Here is a 17,205-nt window from a genome sequence, read left to right on the forward strand (position 1 = left end):
AAGGCCCTCACCAGATGCTAGCACCTTGATCTTGGACTTTCCAGCCTCTAGAACTGTGAGAAAATAAATTACTCTTCATTATAAATTACCAGTCTCTAGTATTCTGTTATAGCTGCAAAAAAACAAACTGAGACAGCTAATTACCACTTTACACCAACTAGGATAATGTCAGGCAATAACAAGTGTTGGTGGAAATGTATAGAAATTAGAATCATAATATATAGCTTAAGGGAATATAAAATGGTATAGCCACTTTGAAAAAAGTCTGAGATTTACTCGAATGGTTTTAAATAAGTTATATGACCCAGCAATTCCACTGTATTCCACAAGTCACATAGTGTGATCACCTTTATCTGAAATGTTCAGAATAGGCAAATCTATAGAGATAGAAAATAGGTTAGGGGTGACTTAGGGTTGGGAGGCTCAGAGGATACTAAAGGTGATAGCTAAAATTTAAGGCTTTTTAAAAAGAATTTATTTTTAAGTTGTAGATGGACACAATACCTTTGTTCTGTTTATTTATTTTGTATGTGGTATTGAGGATCAAACCCAGTGTCTCACACATGCTGGGAGAGCACTCTACCACTGAGTCACAACCTCAGCCCCACGGCTTTTATTATATATGAAGGCTCTAAAAATGAGCATAGTGATGGTTGCACACATTTGTACACATATTAAATACCACTGGATTAACAGGACATAGTTGCCACACTTATAGTCCTAGCTACTAGGTAGGCTGAGGTGGGAGGATCACATGATCCCAGGAGTTCAAGACCAGCCTGGGCAATTTATCAAGATCCCATCTCAAAAAACAAAACTAACAAAAAGAAACCCCACTGAATTGTATACTTCAATTGGGTAAACTGTAAGACATGTGAATTATATGTTAATAAAATTATTATTTTTTAAATCTTAAGATCTTTAAAAAAATAACAACACAAGCTAGGCACAGTATGGAAGAACATGCCTATAATTCCAATGACTTGGGAGGCTGAGGCAGGAGGACTGCAAATTTAAGCTAGCCTCAGCAATTTGGTGAGACTCTGTCTCAAAAAATTTTTTAAAAATTGAAAAAAATTAAAAGGGCTGGAAATTTCATTCAGTGTTAGAGCACCCCTGGTTCAATTCCCAGTGCCACACACACACACACATACACATACAAAAAAAAAAAAAGACCTTAAAATGGATTGTAGGCCTATGTGTAAATGGAAAATTTAAAAACTTCTGGAGAAAATCTTTGTTGGTGATGAGGTTTTACTTTTAATTATCTTATTAACACATATTAATTGTACAAATTAATGGGTTTTGCTGTGACATTTCCACATATGCATATATTGTGCCTTGGTCATGTCCACCCTCCTTTGTAACTTCTCTTCCCCTTCCCTCTCACCTCCCATCCAGCTCCTTTCTCATTCCCTATGATCATGAAGTTTGAAATATACCACCACATAAAGCATAACCCAAGAAATTAAAAATTGATATGTTGGGCTTAATTAAAATTAAAATCTGTGAAAGATTTTAATTTTAAAGATTTTAAGACTTTGTGAAAAACCTTGTTAAGAAAATGAAAAGACATACTAAATACTAGGAGAAAAAAAATTTGCTGGACACAAATCTGATAAAGAACTTGTAAATAAAACATATAAGCAATAAAAATAAACAACCTAATTAAAATGACAAAAATTTTGAATAGACATCCTACCAGAGAAGTCAGAATTCAGAGAAGCCATATAGATTGCTAGGAGCCACAAGCAAATATAGGATGTATGGCACCTTTGGTTGTAAAGTGACGCCAGCTAGCCACTGAGATGATTATGTTAAGATTTACATTCATATGGAAATTGGACTCCCGCTGTTCACCTTGGCCTGCTACCGGACTCATGTTACGGGACTCATGGAGAGTTCCCATTGGTTGGGGAAGGATAGTAGGAGGGAATTCCGGGTAAATCTTAACATAATCATCTCAGTGGCTAGCTGGCGTCACTTTACAACCAAAGGTGCCATACATCGTATATTTGCTTGTGGCTCCTAGCAATAGATAACAAATAAGCATATAAAAGATGCTCAATATCATTTATTATTAGATGCTAATTAAAACAATAATATAATACCACTAATACATATCTATCAGAAGGGCTTAAAAAAGAAAAACTGACACTACCAAATGCTTGTAAGTAACAGGAATTCTATTCACTACTGATGAGAATGCTAAAAAGAAAGTATAGGGGCTAGGATTGTGGCTCAGCAGTAGAGTGCTCGCCTACCACGGGTGGGACCTGGGTTCGATCTTCAGCACCACATAAAAATAAAGGCATTGTGTTGTGTCCATCTACACCTAAAAAATAAATGTTAAAAAAAAAGAGAGCTTAAAAAAAAAAAGAATGTATACCCACCTCAGAAGACAAGTTTGTCAAGTTTCTTTCTTTCTTCTTCCCCCTCCCTCTTCCCCTTCTCCTTCCCTTTTCCCTTCCCCTTCTTCACCTATCTTTGAATCTGTGATCCCAAGTAGGTAAGACTACTGACATGTACCACCACACCAGCTTGGTTTAGTAGTTTATTAATAAGCTAAACCATCTTACCATGCAATCCAACAACTGGGCACTTAAATATTTACTCAACTAATATAAAAACTATGTCCACTCAAAAACCAGCAGGCAAATGTTTATATGGTTTTATATGTAATAGCCCCAAACTGGAAGCAACCAAAACATCCTTCAGTAGGTTGAATAGATAAACAAACTGGTATAACCATACAATGGAATCCTATTCAGCTAACAAGCCCTAAAAAAACCATAAAACTCAAATGAATATTGCTAAGTGACAGAAGCCAGTCTGAACTATATATTCTACTATTAGATTTCTATGAGCCCAAAAAAGGCAGAGCTATTAATAGATCACTGGTTCTGGAGGAAGTGATAAAGATGAAAAGTTGAGTAGGTGAAGCACAGGGGATATTTTAGGGTGATGAAACTATTCTGCTTAACACTGTAATAATGATGTTATGCACAGTCCAAATCTATAAAATTTTAAAGGACAGTGAACCTTGATGTATACAAATTTTAAAAAATCATGTAGGAAAGTGGGAGGTTCCAGGATATAATTCAGAGTGACTCCCCCTACCAAATATGTATGTATGTATACATATATATGTGTGTTATGCATATGTGTGGGTATTATGTATATGTGTGCATATATATCTGTAGTACAAATACAAGACATGACATCACTGAAGGGCATAAAGGAAAATAGTACTGGCCTCAGGAACTCTGGAAGTGAGTGGAGTGTGTAGGCTAAAGTGAGTTGTACTACTACTGGTAAAGGCTATTTCTGAAGAGTATGGACTAACAATTCTGAAATCACAATACATATATTCTGGAATTGGAAAATTCAGTAAAGGAATGGCAAATAATAGGAGCCAGGTTTTCTGCTGTTAGAGTAGACTATAGATAAGCATGGGGAAATGATTAGAAAGATTCATGTGGTAATGGATGAGAATCAGAGACATTTTTATGAACTCAGGTATAGTTTAACATAGGTACAGATGGTTTGGTTATAAACAAAAAAGACATTTATAGATATATTGTACTTGAGTTAATACACACTTATATATTTTCCTGTTTTCAGCTAAGGGACTGGAAGCAATAATACCTAGTAGCAATAAATACATATAGTATCAAAATCTTGTTTTTTTTTTCTTTTTTAGTGGTACTAGAGATCAAATCTAGGGCCTTATTCATTGTAGGCAAGTGCTCTACATCAACCTACATTCCCAGCCTTTTTATTTTGGGGCAGGGTTTCTAAGTTGCCTGGGCTAGCCTGGAACTTGGAATCTTCCACCTCAGCCTTCCCAGTAGTTGGGATTACAGGTATCTGACACCAAGGCCACCTCAAAATCTTGGTTTCTAATACCATATGCTAATAAAACTGCCCAAGGGACCTTAGAGAAATAGCTGATTCTAGGACTGGGACAGGAAATACATGAAATGAATCTGAAGCACTGTATGGTTCTAGAAAGAAAAGAAGTGCTTTAAAAACAAAAAACAAAACCACAATGATGGAGACATGTCAAAGGGACACAGGAACAAATTGAAAGATCTCCCAGTGGCCAACACTAGAACAATTTGAGCAATAAAACAAAGTAGAATTGAAATATAACTCAAAGTATAAAATAAATCCATAGTAATAAAAGTAGTAAAATAAATAGAGGAGACAAATCTTCACTGCAGAATTCCAAATAATTTATGTAGCTACTTCACCTTCAAGTGTGGGAAGCATAACTCTTACCCTGTTAAGTATGGGCTTGGCATAGTAACTGCCTTCCAGAGTACTGGATGGAAAGAGAAACATGGGGAAAACTGACAAACAGTGTCCTTTACTAGGTGATCAAGATCAACAGCATGTCAGGGTGATAGTATACACTCTTGGGCTGGGAGTGGCTCAGTGGTATGGCACTTGCCTAGCATGTTTAAGGTCCTGGGTTCAATCCCCAAATACACAAAAAAAGAGTTGGGGAGAAGATAGTATATGCCCTTGATATAACATGGTAAGAATGGCATTTTACCTATGTGATCTTCTTCCAGTCCCACAACCCAACTCTAATCATGAGAAAAACATCAGACAAATTCTACTTGAGGGACCTTCAACAAAATATTCTAGAGAGATATGTTTTTAAAACAAAACGAATCATTGGACTTCTTAACACTTATCAACTGGGCCCCAAGGTCCCTTTGTCTCAGTAGTTAAAATGATGCCATATTCCTTCATTTCTAAGTCAACTTGGATTTTAAGATGTATCAAGTTAAATAGCCTTAAGAAAATAAAATGAAATCCTACAATAAATTCTCAGATTTCAGAAATGTTAAAATGGAATGATGATAAACAATCACACGGTTAAGAAAAGGTCAAAGAAAACTCAAGTTTATTGAATACGAGGCACTGTGAAGTTCCACGCAGCTTTCTGTTAGATCCATTTTCATTCTTCATTCTATACAAGTTTTATGTGCCTATGCTAGTCCCTGGGAAAACAATGAATAAAACATAGCTCTAAGTTCTAGATAGTAATGCTTTCAGATAGAAAAAGCAAAACCCTATCCAGTAACAGTTTAGACAAATAAGGTTAATAGATAAAAATTTTACTTTCTTCCACATGTGAAACCCAGAAGAAGACAATCTAGAACTGGTATAGCCACTTAAAAATATTAAGGAAACAGGGGCTGGGGTTGTGGCTCAGTGAGAGAGTGCTTGCCTAGCATGTTTGAGGCACTAGGTTCGATTTTCAGCACTGAATATAAAAAAACTAAAAAAAAAAAAAAATTAAGGAAACCGGTACCTTCAATCTTCCTAAATCATCATACTTTCTCCCTCATATTCACAGTACTAAATCTCCTGTAACTGAATCTGCTTTCTAAGCCAAAAGAAGTGAAAAGAGTTTTTTTTTTTAAACATGTTTTATCATTAACATTCATTGATAGGATGGATAAAAACAGATTGAAAAACATACATGACAATAAGACACCAAACTGATAGCCAGCTATAAGATGTATACAACATACTTCTTTAAAATTTAAGGAAAAATTTTTGACTTTTTTACAAAAAGCCCTTTTAATAATGATCACTAACATCCTACCATTCACATAATAGCAATAGAGATCCCAAGAATTGAATCCAAAACTGAGGTCCCCTACAGAGAACAGAGACAAAAGCAGAATAATATGCTGAGAACTCTTAAGAGCAATAGAGACAACATGCTCACCATAAAATTGTACCTGAGTGACATAAATTGATAGACTTGTTTTTGTTTTCTTTTTCCTTTTGGTCATAACAGCCTCTTCTTTGAAAAGTTTTTTCTTTCCTCCCAGAATGTTCTCCCCAAAACCTCTGACCTAAATATTTTTTTCCTTTTAATTAATTTTTAATTTATATATGACAACAGAATGCATTACAATTCTTATTACACATATAGAGCACAATTTTTCATATCTTTGGTTGTATACAAAGTATATTCACACCAATTTATGTCTTCATACATGTACTTTGGATAATAATGTCCATCACATTCCACCATTATTTTCTAATCCCCTGCCCCCTCCCTTCCCTTCCCACCCCTCTGCCCTATCTTAGAGTTCGTCTATTCCTCCCATGCTCCCCCTCCCTACCCCACTATGAATCAGCCTCCTTATATTAGAGAAAACATTCGGCATTTGGTTTTTTGGGGATTGGCTAACTTCACTTAGCATTATCTTCTCTGACTCCATCCATTTACCTGCAAATGCCATGATTTTATTCTCTTTTATTGCTGAATAATATTCCATTGTGTATATATGCCACAATTTTTTATCCACTCATCTATTGAAGGGCATCTAGGTTGGTTCCACATTTTAGCTATTGTGAATTGTGCTGCTATAAACATTGATATGGCTGTGCTCTGACCTAAATCTTATTGGCCAAAGCCATGTCATGTGGCCAACCCTGACTGCAATGGATTTTAGGAAGGGAAGTACAATTATATTGTTTACTGACTTTCATATAGAGCAATCTAAATAAGAAGATGGTTGGAAACACATGTTGAATGAGCCAAACTGTAGCATCTGCCACACAGACAGATCTATAAACAGCTTATTCCAATGCACATGACAAATGTTACAAGATTCTTCAGAAGCACAGCATGGCTTGGGGGCTAGTGAAATTTGGGATGACATTTGATAATCAGATGGACAAAAGCATTTCAGTAAAAAAAAATATATAACAGGGTCAAATAGGTATGAAAAAGAAAAATTGGCTTCTGAGGAATTTTGAGTTGGCGGTTATAGTCTAGCATATGTGAGAGTAGAAGAGGTTAGAAAGATTGCCAAGAAGTATGGCAAGAAGGTTCAGAGGTAGGATGTTTGTCCAGCATGCATGAGGCCCTGGGTTCAATCCCCAATACATAATGTATGTTGATTCTAAAGCATTGGCCCTCATCCAAAATATAACAGAGCCTGGAGCTCAGGCTGGACTTTTTCTCAGCAATCTTGGCTCATGCAGAAACCAGGTTTTGCCTGGGCTCCTGGTCCACAAGTCTTCAACTCCACTACTCTGATCTTGATGTCACCTACTTCTTCCTCACAGCAACCCTGAATTTAGCTCTTTTCTGTTTGTAAAACTGTACACTGGAAGCTTTCTCGTTTCCATTGCTGCAATGTTTAACTCAATCTGTATGAGAGCCACACCAGTTCTCAGAATGAGCCCATCTATTTATCTCAACAAGCTCTGGATTCCCCAATCTACCTGTGTGACAGAGCTAATTGCACTATAATGTACAAATTAAATAGATATATCCACTATTTTGCTCTTCCATGCATTACTATTCTCATATCTGAAGGCATTTTCTACCCAGTAAACCATTTGGGACCCCACCCATCTAACAGTGATGTATGGCAAAAGAAGGTGAAGAAACTGGAACTCTCATTAATTATTAACAGAAATGTAAAATGGTTCAGCTGAGGAAAAATTCAGCAGTTCCTCAAAAGGTCATGTGTAGGATTAATATATGATTCAGCACTTTCATTTTTAGGTATATATCCAAAAGAACTGGAAATTGTTACTCAAATCTACATATTCATAGTACTGTTCACAATAGTAAAAAAAGTAGAAATAGCTCAAATATTCATCAACAGCTGAACAGATAAACTGTGGTATATACGTAAAATGGATATTACTATGCCATGAAAAGAAATAAAATCCTAGTACACTATAATAGAAATGAACAGCAAAAACATTATGCTAAGTACAAGACAATGTCATTAAAGTCAAAGAAGCCAGACACAAAAAGGTCTAGTTTTTGAACTAGAGGTGACAATTGTACAGAATTATAAAAGCCATGAAATTGTTTACTTTAAAGTGGTTAATTTTGTTATGTAGACCAAAATGTAATCAGTAAAGATCACTTTCCTGCTTTGAAAGTATTGGAAAGCCTTTATTTTCCCCATTAGAATAGTAAATGATATAAATAAGAACAAAACCAAATCTTCATTCTTTGTAGGGGAATATCCAACCAATTTTTTTTTCTTATCTGTTTTTCTGTTCACCTTTTAAGATTTTTCCCATCATTAAATATCCATTAATCAAGAGGGGCAGAGGAGTGGACAGTAAATGGAAAAAAAAAAATGTAACCTCATAAACACCTCTAGCACAAAGAAATATATTACTGAAATGTAGGCATGGGATTAAGAATCCGTAAAATGGAGCAGGATGCAGTGGCATACACCTGTAATCCCAGCAGCTCAGCAGGCCTAGGCAAGAGGATCACAAGTTCAAAGCCACCTTCAGCAACTTAGTGAAGGCCTAAGCAACTCAGTGAGACCCTATATCAAAATAAAATTTAAAATAGAGTGGGGATGTGGCTCAATGGTTGAGTGCCCTTGAGTTCAATCCCTGGTATCAAAAAAAAAAAAAAAAACAAAACCAAAAAAACAGTAAAATGGAATTATGGAATTTACAGGAGTCTTAGCTTCATCTATCCAAGCAATTTCATTGTTTTAGCAAAAATCAAAAGAATGCTACTGCCTAGGTGTGGTGGCGGACACCTGTAATCCAAGCAATTCAGGAGGCTGAGGCAGGAGGACTGCAAGTTCAAAGCCAGCCTCAGCAAAAGCAAGGCTTTAAGCAACTCAGTGAGACAAAAAATGGCTGGGTGTAGGGTGGCGTTGTGGTTCAGTGGCAGAGCACTTGCCTAGTATGTGTGAGGCACTGGGTTCAATTCTCAGAACCACATATAAATAAATAAAGATCCATTGACAACTAAAATATATTTTAAAAAAATAGCTGGGGATGTGGTTCAGTGATTGAATGCCCCTGAGTTTAATCCCTGGTACCAAAAAACAAAAACAAAAAAACCTGTTACTAGACTATATATTTTTCTCAGAACTCTTGGGCTGATTTTAGGCAAACTTGTAGAAGTTCCACGTGTTTGATACTCAGAATTCTTTGCACATTTTTAGCCATGTGTGTTAGTCTCCTAAGACTGCGTAACAAAGTACCATACACTTGGAGGCTTAATGGTCAAAGTTTATTTTCTCACAGTTCTGAAGACCAGGAGTCTGAAATTGAAGTGTTAGGTAGGCCATGTTCCTTCTGCAGGCTCTAGGGAAGAATCCTTTCCCTCTTGCATACTCTGGTGATCTCAGGCAGTCCTTGCTTTGTGGCAGCATAGTTGTAACTTCTGCCCCCATTTTAAATTCACAAGCCTATTTATTTATTTATTTATAGCACTGGCGATCAATCTCAGGGATGTACACATGCTCTACCACTGAGCTACATCTCCAACCCAACCACATTATTATTTATTTATTTATTTTTATTTTTGCAGTACTAGGGATTAAACCTAGGGGCATTCTACCACTGAACTACAACCCCAGACCTTTGTATTTTATTTTGAGAAAGGATCTCCACTCAAAATAGTACAAAATGACAATGTACCTGTAAATTATTTCAAATGAATGATATTATATAATTATTTAATGTTCAGGTAATTTTCTACATAAAGTTCCACAAATTAGGCAATATTGGTTAGCTGTACATTTTTCAAACTATATGAACATATCCCACTTCATGTATTTTAATACCAGTGGCATTTTTCTACATTAAAATCAATCCCATTATAAATTTGCAGGAATTCTTTCTAAGGTACTAAGATTTCATATGAAAAAGAAGTTATTTTTTAAAATTTTGATATTAAAACAGTGTGAACCCAATGTAGAAATCTCAAGTTAGACCATTCCTTTGGCAAAAACATTTAGTTATAAATGTCTTAAAATAAATATAATCCATAAAATTATGGAAAGAAAAGAACAACCTTGCCATTTTTATTAATAGTAAGAGTCAGGTCAATTCAAATTTAACATAATTTTTATACTATCAACCTGCAACACAAAACTCCTTATAGTGGCAAAAATAAAATTATTTTTAAGAGGAATAAATTTTTACATATATAAATGTTCACAGATTAATGCCAATATACACCATTTATATGCATGTCATATATTTTATTATTCCAAAACTACATTAGCTGAATTGGTCAATTCCAATTTAGTGGGTGTGCAGTATTTATACTGGCTCAAAGGCTTATGATGAACTAAACTTTTCCAATTTGACACAATTAAATATAGTATATTTACACAAACATTAAAATTAATTTATTAAATACAGTTTGGAAGAAAAATGTAAAATTTTTTCTCTATATATATGCAAATACTAACTTGAATTACCAAAAGCAGCTTTGGATGTTTTTTAAATTTTGTTTTCTTTCTTAAAGAACAAATAATTTGTTTCTAAAAAGTAAGGTGCCATTTTAGGGGCTGGGGTTATGGCTCACTGGTACAGCACTGGCCTAGCATGTGTGAGGTACTGGGTTCGATCCTCAGCACTACATAAAAAAATAAATAAACAAAATAAAGATATTATATCCATCTACAACTAAAAAAGTAATTAAAAAAAAGCAAGGTGCCATTTTAGAATATTTTTTATAAGTATATAGCTGAATTTATCTGAAAGGAAAATACTAAATGAAAAAGTAAAAATGGTGTGGAAGGTTAAAACTTCCTTTTGATACCTGATTATAAATAATACAACAAAAACTAAGTTTTCAAATACTGCTTGTTTTCCTTTTAAAATATAGACCAAGTATTATATACAGTATTTTGTTCTGGAACAAAGTATCTTCGAAAAAGGTATATCCTTACAATAAAATTCCTGTAAATAGATAAATGACAAAATTTGTAGTCTGTTTTCAAATGGATTCTTATTAGAAAGATTATTTTCTTTAAAAAACCAATATAGAAATCTAGAATCCATGCAAAAAAGTTTTAACTTTTTAAATATTCAACTTATGTCCATTATTTTTCCCAGTCTAAATATCATTTATCTATAAGTATATGCATTTTCAATATTATACTATGTAAAAAGTTGGTAGATAATAAAGTAGTGTGCAAATTTTGAAGAGAGAAAATAATCCTCATTGGTTTTCTACCAACTTCTACAGTATGTGGAATCTATTAGCTATAAACTAATTTTTAAAACATGGGCTTCAGAAAAACTGACTGAACTGTCTATCAATCCATTGCCTTCTATCAAATCATCACCTGCTATTATTCCAAAGGTTCAGGATTACTTGTGAAAGGAGATGATATTTTTCAATAGCTTGGCACGATGACATCTTAGCAGTAGTATTTGAATCACTTCTTTTACAATAACAAGACTTCAATAAAAACTCACTTATCATCCATGCTTGGTTTATATCACATCAAATTATTAGGTATGTCTCATGGCTCAAATTCAGGTATAATCCATAAAAAAGAAACGCAGAATCTCTGCATATCACAACACAGGAAGTAAAATAAATGGATCATATTGCATTTGACAATGACCAAAGTGATTTGATAAAGTCATTAGTGACAATTTTAAATATAAAGATGCTTGTAGAGAAGAAAATGTTTTTCCTCAGGGAATGGAAATTCTTTAGCCCACTACGGCATGAGTAGGGAAATGGCTAAGTGCTTTCTCACACATCTGCATTTACATGTTTTTTGCTATTAATAACAGAAAACATTTTTGTTCCTTCAAATCACTCTTGTTTCTGTAGACAATTATATGCTAATTATTACTCAACATAACACTGAGAGCAAAACTGACAGTACTGCAAACACAACTGCAATTTAAGGAGCCAAAAGGAAGCATGTTGGCAAACGAAATGCTTATACAAAAAAAGATGTTCCCTCACCTTTTAATACAACAGTGTGTGGGAAATGGTAAAAAAGAAAAAAAAAATGCAGACAAAAAATATTTAAAGGTCTTCAATTCTCTCATTAAGACATTTTGCGGGATAAACAATGGTAACAATGGTTTCTTTAAAGTAAAATTTTTACACTTCTATCTCATACTGTTTAGTGTCATAAAGCTACTTATTGGGTGTCCAGATTCACAGAAAGACATTTGAAAGTATGACAAAACTAACTGGGAGCATCCTTAAGCTGCCTCTGACTTCAAACTGGTCTGAAAAAAACTTTTATGGCCTTTAGAGTAAGTTAGGTTTTGTGCTTTTATTTACTCATGGTCCTTTTGAGTTCAGAGGAAAAAAGTTTCCTTTTAATATTTTCAGATTAGAATCACAAGTGACACTTATGAAGGTTTCCACAAAAATGCTTGGTTTTTCTCTAAAGGAGAGGTTGCTGATGATAGTTTGTTTGCTGCTGTGCAACCGACTGAGCTGGGACTGCCATGGGAAAGCCTGCCAGGTGCGGCATATTGGAAGTAGTGTTCTGGTAAGATGACATATCCACAGACATCCCCATCTGATGTGAGTAAGCAGCTGTACCAGTAGCTGACTGAAGGTTAGAGTTCTGGTTCATATAAGGAGGACTGGAAATAGTGTCTTGTCCAGTGCTACAAACAAAATTTAAAGAAGAAAATCATATTTACTTTACATTATCTAGATTATGGTCAGGATCAATCATCATGACAAAAATTGACTTTTCAATCTTTTTTAAGTTTATGTAGCTCTGCTGTTCTGGTTATAATTTAATCACTCCAACTACCAATACTGTATATAATTTTTATATTTGGTAAGAAGAGAAGAGTGCTCAAAAAGCAAGAGAATATAAAAGTATAAATCTTATTTAATTTGCTTTCTTGAATATCTCTCAGCAAAAACATTTAAAAACTGAGAAGATGCTGTTCTGACTGTGGCCAACTCCAATGAGGACAGAGTTGGTTCAATGTATATTTTCCAGCCCATATTCTCCCTTTCCCATTTTCCAACACAGCACTTTCTCCTCACACACCCTTCTAACTTTCCTTTGAAAGGAACTTTCACTTTTAAAGAGAAAACAGTATAATCTGCAGAGCACCCTGAATCCTTGGGATAGTTCAGAACAGTATTTTACTACCATGTATAAAAACACCAAACTAAGTTGAAAAATCACACCATATTTCAGGACTTCTGTTTCTTCCTGTAACTAATATAACATACATTTCTTTAAAATATATTTCATTTTAACTGAGTGCACACCTATAATCCCAGCTACTTGGGAAACTGAAGAAGTAGGATCAAGTTCAAGGCCAGCATGGGCATCTTAGTAAGACCTTTCTCAAAAAATAAAATAAAGACATGGAGGTGTAGGTCAGTGGTAGAGCACCCTGGGTTCAATCCTCAGTGCTAAAAAAAAAAAAAAAAAAAAAAAGAAGAAGAAGAAAAGAAAATATACCAAATGCTGTTAGCAATGCAGGAGAATTAATGTCAACACCATACCAGTCTTTTTTCCTCCATATTTTTAGTGTCATTTAGAATAATAAAATTTTATATTTTATCTTAATCAAACACCAATATAAACAGTTTTATTTAATTTTTAAGTAATGTCTATAACTCACACTCATGATAAGAGTGGAAAGGGACCTTGGAGATCATTATACACAAATATCTTCTGTGATAGAAAAAAGTGAATAAGGAAAGATTTAAAACATGATTCTCAGAAGTGTTTGTATAAAAAATTAAGCCCCAAATTCCACAGCTCAAACATACTTTCTCTTAAAGGACAAAGTAATAATAGTTTTCTAATATTTAGAAGTACAAGCAGATAAAAAAGTCTGGGACTATTTCACTAGGTGGATTATAGTACAGTGCTAAAGCACAACAAAGGCTTAGTCCTCACAAAGGACAGTTAGCTTTATTTTGTTCTAGGGAACTAAACTGTAGGCTTATATCTAGGCAACCATCACAGTATGAGTAGCAAAGTTAAGGGTAGCACCATTTCAGTTCATGGGACTATGAATGGGCATTTCTATATAATTTTGTGTGTGTGCGTGTGTGGTACTAGGAATTGAACCTAGGAGTGCATTATCACTGAGCTATATCCTCAGCCCATTTTGGCCAGGCTGGCCTTGAACTTGTGATCCTCCTGACTCAGCCTCCCAACTAGCTGGGATTACAGTATACACTGCCACACCCACATTATGATTTCATTTTAAAAGTAAAAATTGGAACTATTATTACAAAGTGTAGGGTCAGTATATTCTGATTCAAAAAGTCTGTGGAAAATTAAGATGGCTGTCAAAACTTACCTTAAATATGGAGTTTGAGCAGGCTGTGTTGTTACTGAGGAATTTACACTTGAAGGCAGAGATCTCAGCGAACCAATATGATCTGTTCCTAGGCTGTAGTTTTGGGCAACAGTTACTTGGTGAATGTTTTGACCTACGTAGTTTCCACCATGTGATTGAACTGGATAAGTCTATTAACCAAAAAGAAAAAGTTGACTTCACTGCTGTCCCAAACATCTCCTTAAAATATCTAATAACTTTGAGACTTAAAAGAATGAAAATGTTCTAGTTCTTTATTTGATTTCACCAATCTATTCACCCTAAAACAAAAAGCAGAGAGCTTCCAAACTCTCGAAGTACCAAATCTACAAAAATCTACTATTTGCTTGGTTGTTCTTTTATTTTGTGGAGGTTGGAGAAAGAGGAGAGAGAGTTTACTTTTAAGTAGTAAGCTGAAATCTACCCAAACTACCTATTTACTCAGTAACATGTCTTGCTGTAAAGTCATAGAACACTCCCATGAAGGGAAGTACAACATCACCTCAAGTCACTGTGAGAATGGTGACCTTCATCCAACACCTTTCTATAGGAAAAGAGGTTGGAAAAGAAATGGTATCAAGATGGCAGGCCCTCTCTGGCAATGTCTATTGTATCACTGCTCTGGTTTTAAATTAGGTTATGTCCTTCCTCCCTCTCTCCTACATTTCTTTCTTTTCAGTACTGGGGACTGAACCCACACATGCTCTACCACTGACTTACATCTCTAACATACACCTGGCCCCTACTACTGCCTTTTATTTATTTATTTATTTATTTTGGTACTGGGGTGCTTAACCACTGAGCAATATCCCCAGCCCTATTTTGTATTTTATTTAGAGACAGGATCTCGATGAATTGCTTAGAGCCTTACTAAGTTGCTGAGGCTGACTTTGAACTTGCATCCTCCTGCCTCAGCCTCCTGAGCCACTAGGACTACAGGTGTGTGTCACTGGGCCTGGTTCATTCTCCTTCTTTTCTAATTTGGAGGCAGAGTCTAAGTTGCTGAGGATGGTCCTGAACTTGTGATCCTCTTGCCTCAATCTCCTGAGTCACTGGGATTACATGTATGTGCCATCACATCCAGCAAATTGTGCTACTTTAAAAGCAAAGATTATTCACATGAAAATTAGAAATGCCAGATAAACTATGTTATGTGCAATCATATTATCTCCTGAGGAAACATGAAACAACTCACAGCTAAGAGGATAAGACTGGAAGAATAGACTCTTCTGCAGTTCAGGGTTCCTGAATGGTCCCCACAGATATAACTAACAGTGTATTACTCCACCTGCTTCTAATAAATTTTTCAAAGAAACTTTTGAATGTTTCAAGTAGTATTATGTGCAAGCAGTATAAATAGAGATTACATGACGAATCAAACTGACAGAAAATCAACTTTGAAGAAATAGTTGTACTGGGTGTGGTAGCATTCTATACTCAGCGACTAAAGAGGCTGAAGCAGGAGGATTTCAAATTCAAGGCCAGTATCAGCAACTCGGCTTAGCAAGACCCTGTCTCAAAATAAAAAACAAAAAGGGGTGGGAATGTAGCTCAGAGGTCAAGTACCCCTGTACCAAAAAATCCCCAGTACCAAAAAAGAAAAAAGTAATGAAACTAGTTGCACTTAGAAAAATATAGATTGTAGACTGTAAATAAAATGCATCTTAACACAAATTCCTGATCCATGAATAACAAATATCCCTTTATACACAAGAGGTGAACATGCAGTTCTATAATACAATGGTGCAGACATTTCTATTTTGTTCTAGTTTCACAGCAGTAGCAAACAACTCTGAAAGCCAGCAATACTGAATAACTGGCAGTCTTTCTGCACCCAAAAGTTCTTACATTCAGAGGTAATTTTCAGAAATTCAGGGTATGGCATATTTGATAAATGCATCTTGTGTGATGTGACTGTTACTACAGTAACCATTCTTTACCTTAACAATTATGTTGTACTAAGTCATCTAATTTATGTACCCATATTCTACCTTTTCCCTCTAGTGTCTCCATCACACACTCTTTTACATACTAGTTTTCATAAATTAACATAAAATTTATTCATCCAAGATCATTTTGATTGGTTAACTAGCTAAAATTTGAAAAAGCCTTGAGAATGGGGATACTGATATAAGTATTCATGTTATCTGGCAAGCACAAAAAAGAGTGAGAAGTATTGCAAAAAGATGCTGTTTACAGATAGCTTATGGCACCTACATCTCATAGACCTGTATCATATTTTTATTATGCATGAGTTTTTTAACAATTTAAGTCATGCACTAACAAAAAATAAATATGTTCTGAGACCAAAAGTTCATTAACTAAGTGCTGTTATAATTATACGTCAAAGAAATCTTGAAAAAAGATTTTTAAAGAAATGTTCAATCTTCTTGCTGAATAGCAACAACAGCACTAGTACCTCACGCAGAGATCCTTTGATACACCAGATCCTAAATCAAAGGATGTGTAGTTTATACTTACAAAGGATTTATATTTAAAGATTTTTATGTTTTATTCTTACAAAAACACACAAAGAACCAGAATACCCCCTATATATTTAATACTGTTTTCATTCATGATAAAATTGAACTAAGTGTTTTTGTGACATTATCAGTAACTAATTTGTCCTGGTGAACATTAATGTTTAGCCAATATTTCTAGAAACAAAGACTGGTTTTATAATTTTATTCAGGGACCACAGAAATTTCAATATTTCAAAACATTTTTTTAAATTCAAAACTATAACTTTGAAAACATGTTCTCAGAAAACATGCTCACCTGCACTGGAACCCCAGCAGATGTAGATGGATAATGTGCTGGAGGATGGAGTTTTGAATAGACTGAATATATTGGTGCTTCATTCACCAATTTGTTATATAGTTCCAGAGCTTCCAGGACTTTTACATTCAATTCAGACAATTCTGAATGCTTCCTGATACAGAAGAGAAAAGCATTTTCATACTCTTCTCATTTTAGGTATATATTTAGCAATGTAAATTATTTTTTAAATTTAGCACACTCTTCATTCATATTTTAAAAGGTTCTTTTCATGTACAATGAAAGAATATTCACAATGAGAAACCGGGAAGAAAAATT

General features: G+C 34.7%; 1 protein-coding gene and 1 long non-coding RNA gene across 2 annotated transcripts in view; one reads left to right on the forward strand and one right to left on the reverse strand.

The window, feature by feature from the left end:
* LOC308630847 overlaps nucleotides 1-17,205 on the forward strand; it is a 499,668-nt gene that overhangs the window by 312,236 nt on the left and 170,227 nt on the right. The window lies entirely within an intron of this gene.
* Nucleotides 9,476-17,205, reverse strand: part of STAM2 (signal transducing adaptor molecule 2) — a 49,928-nt gene continuing 42,198 nt past the window's right edge. The window contains exons 12-14 of the mRNA XM_081262070.1: nucleotides 16,888-17,041; nucleotides 14,092-14,261; nucleotides 9,476-12,417 (exon numbers count right to left, since the gene is read on the reverse strand). Coding sequence (XP_081118196.1) covers nucleotides 12,189-12,417; nucleotides 14,092-14,261; nucleotides 16,888-17,041 — 553 coding nt within the window. The 3' untranslated portion in view covers nucleotides 9,476-12,188. The remainder of the gene's footprint in view (nucleotides 12,418-14,091; nucleotides 14,262-16,887; nucleotides 17,042-17,205) is intronic.

Source organism: Spermophilus citellus (genome assembly GCF_964194105.1).
Source record: "Spermophilus citellus genome assembly, chromosome: 11".
Taxonomy (NCBI): domain Eukaryota; kingdom Metazoa; phylum Chordata; class Mammalia; order Rodentia; family Sciuridae; genus Spermophilus; species Spermophilus citellus.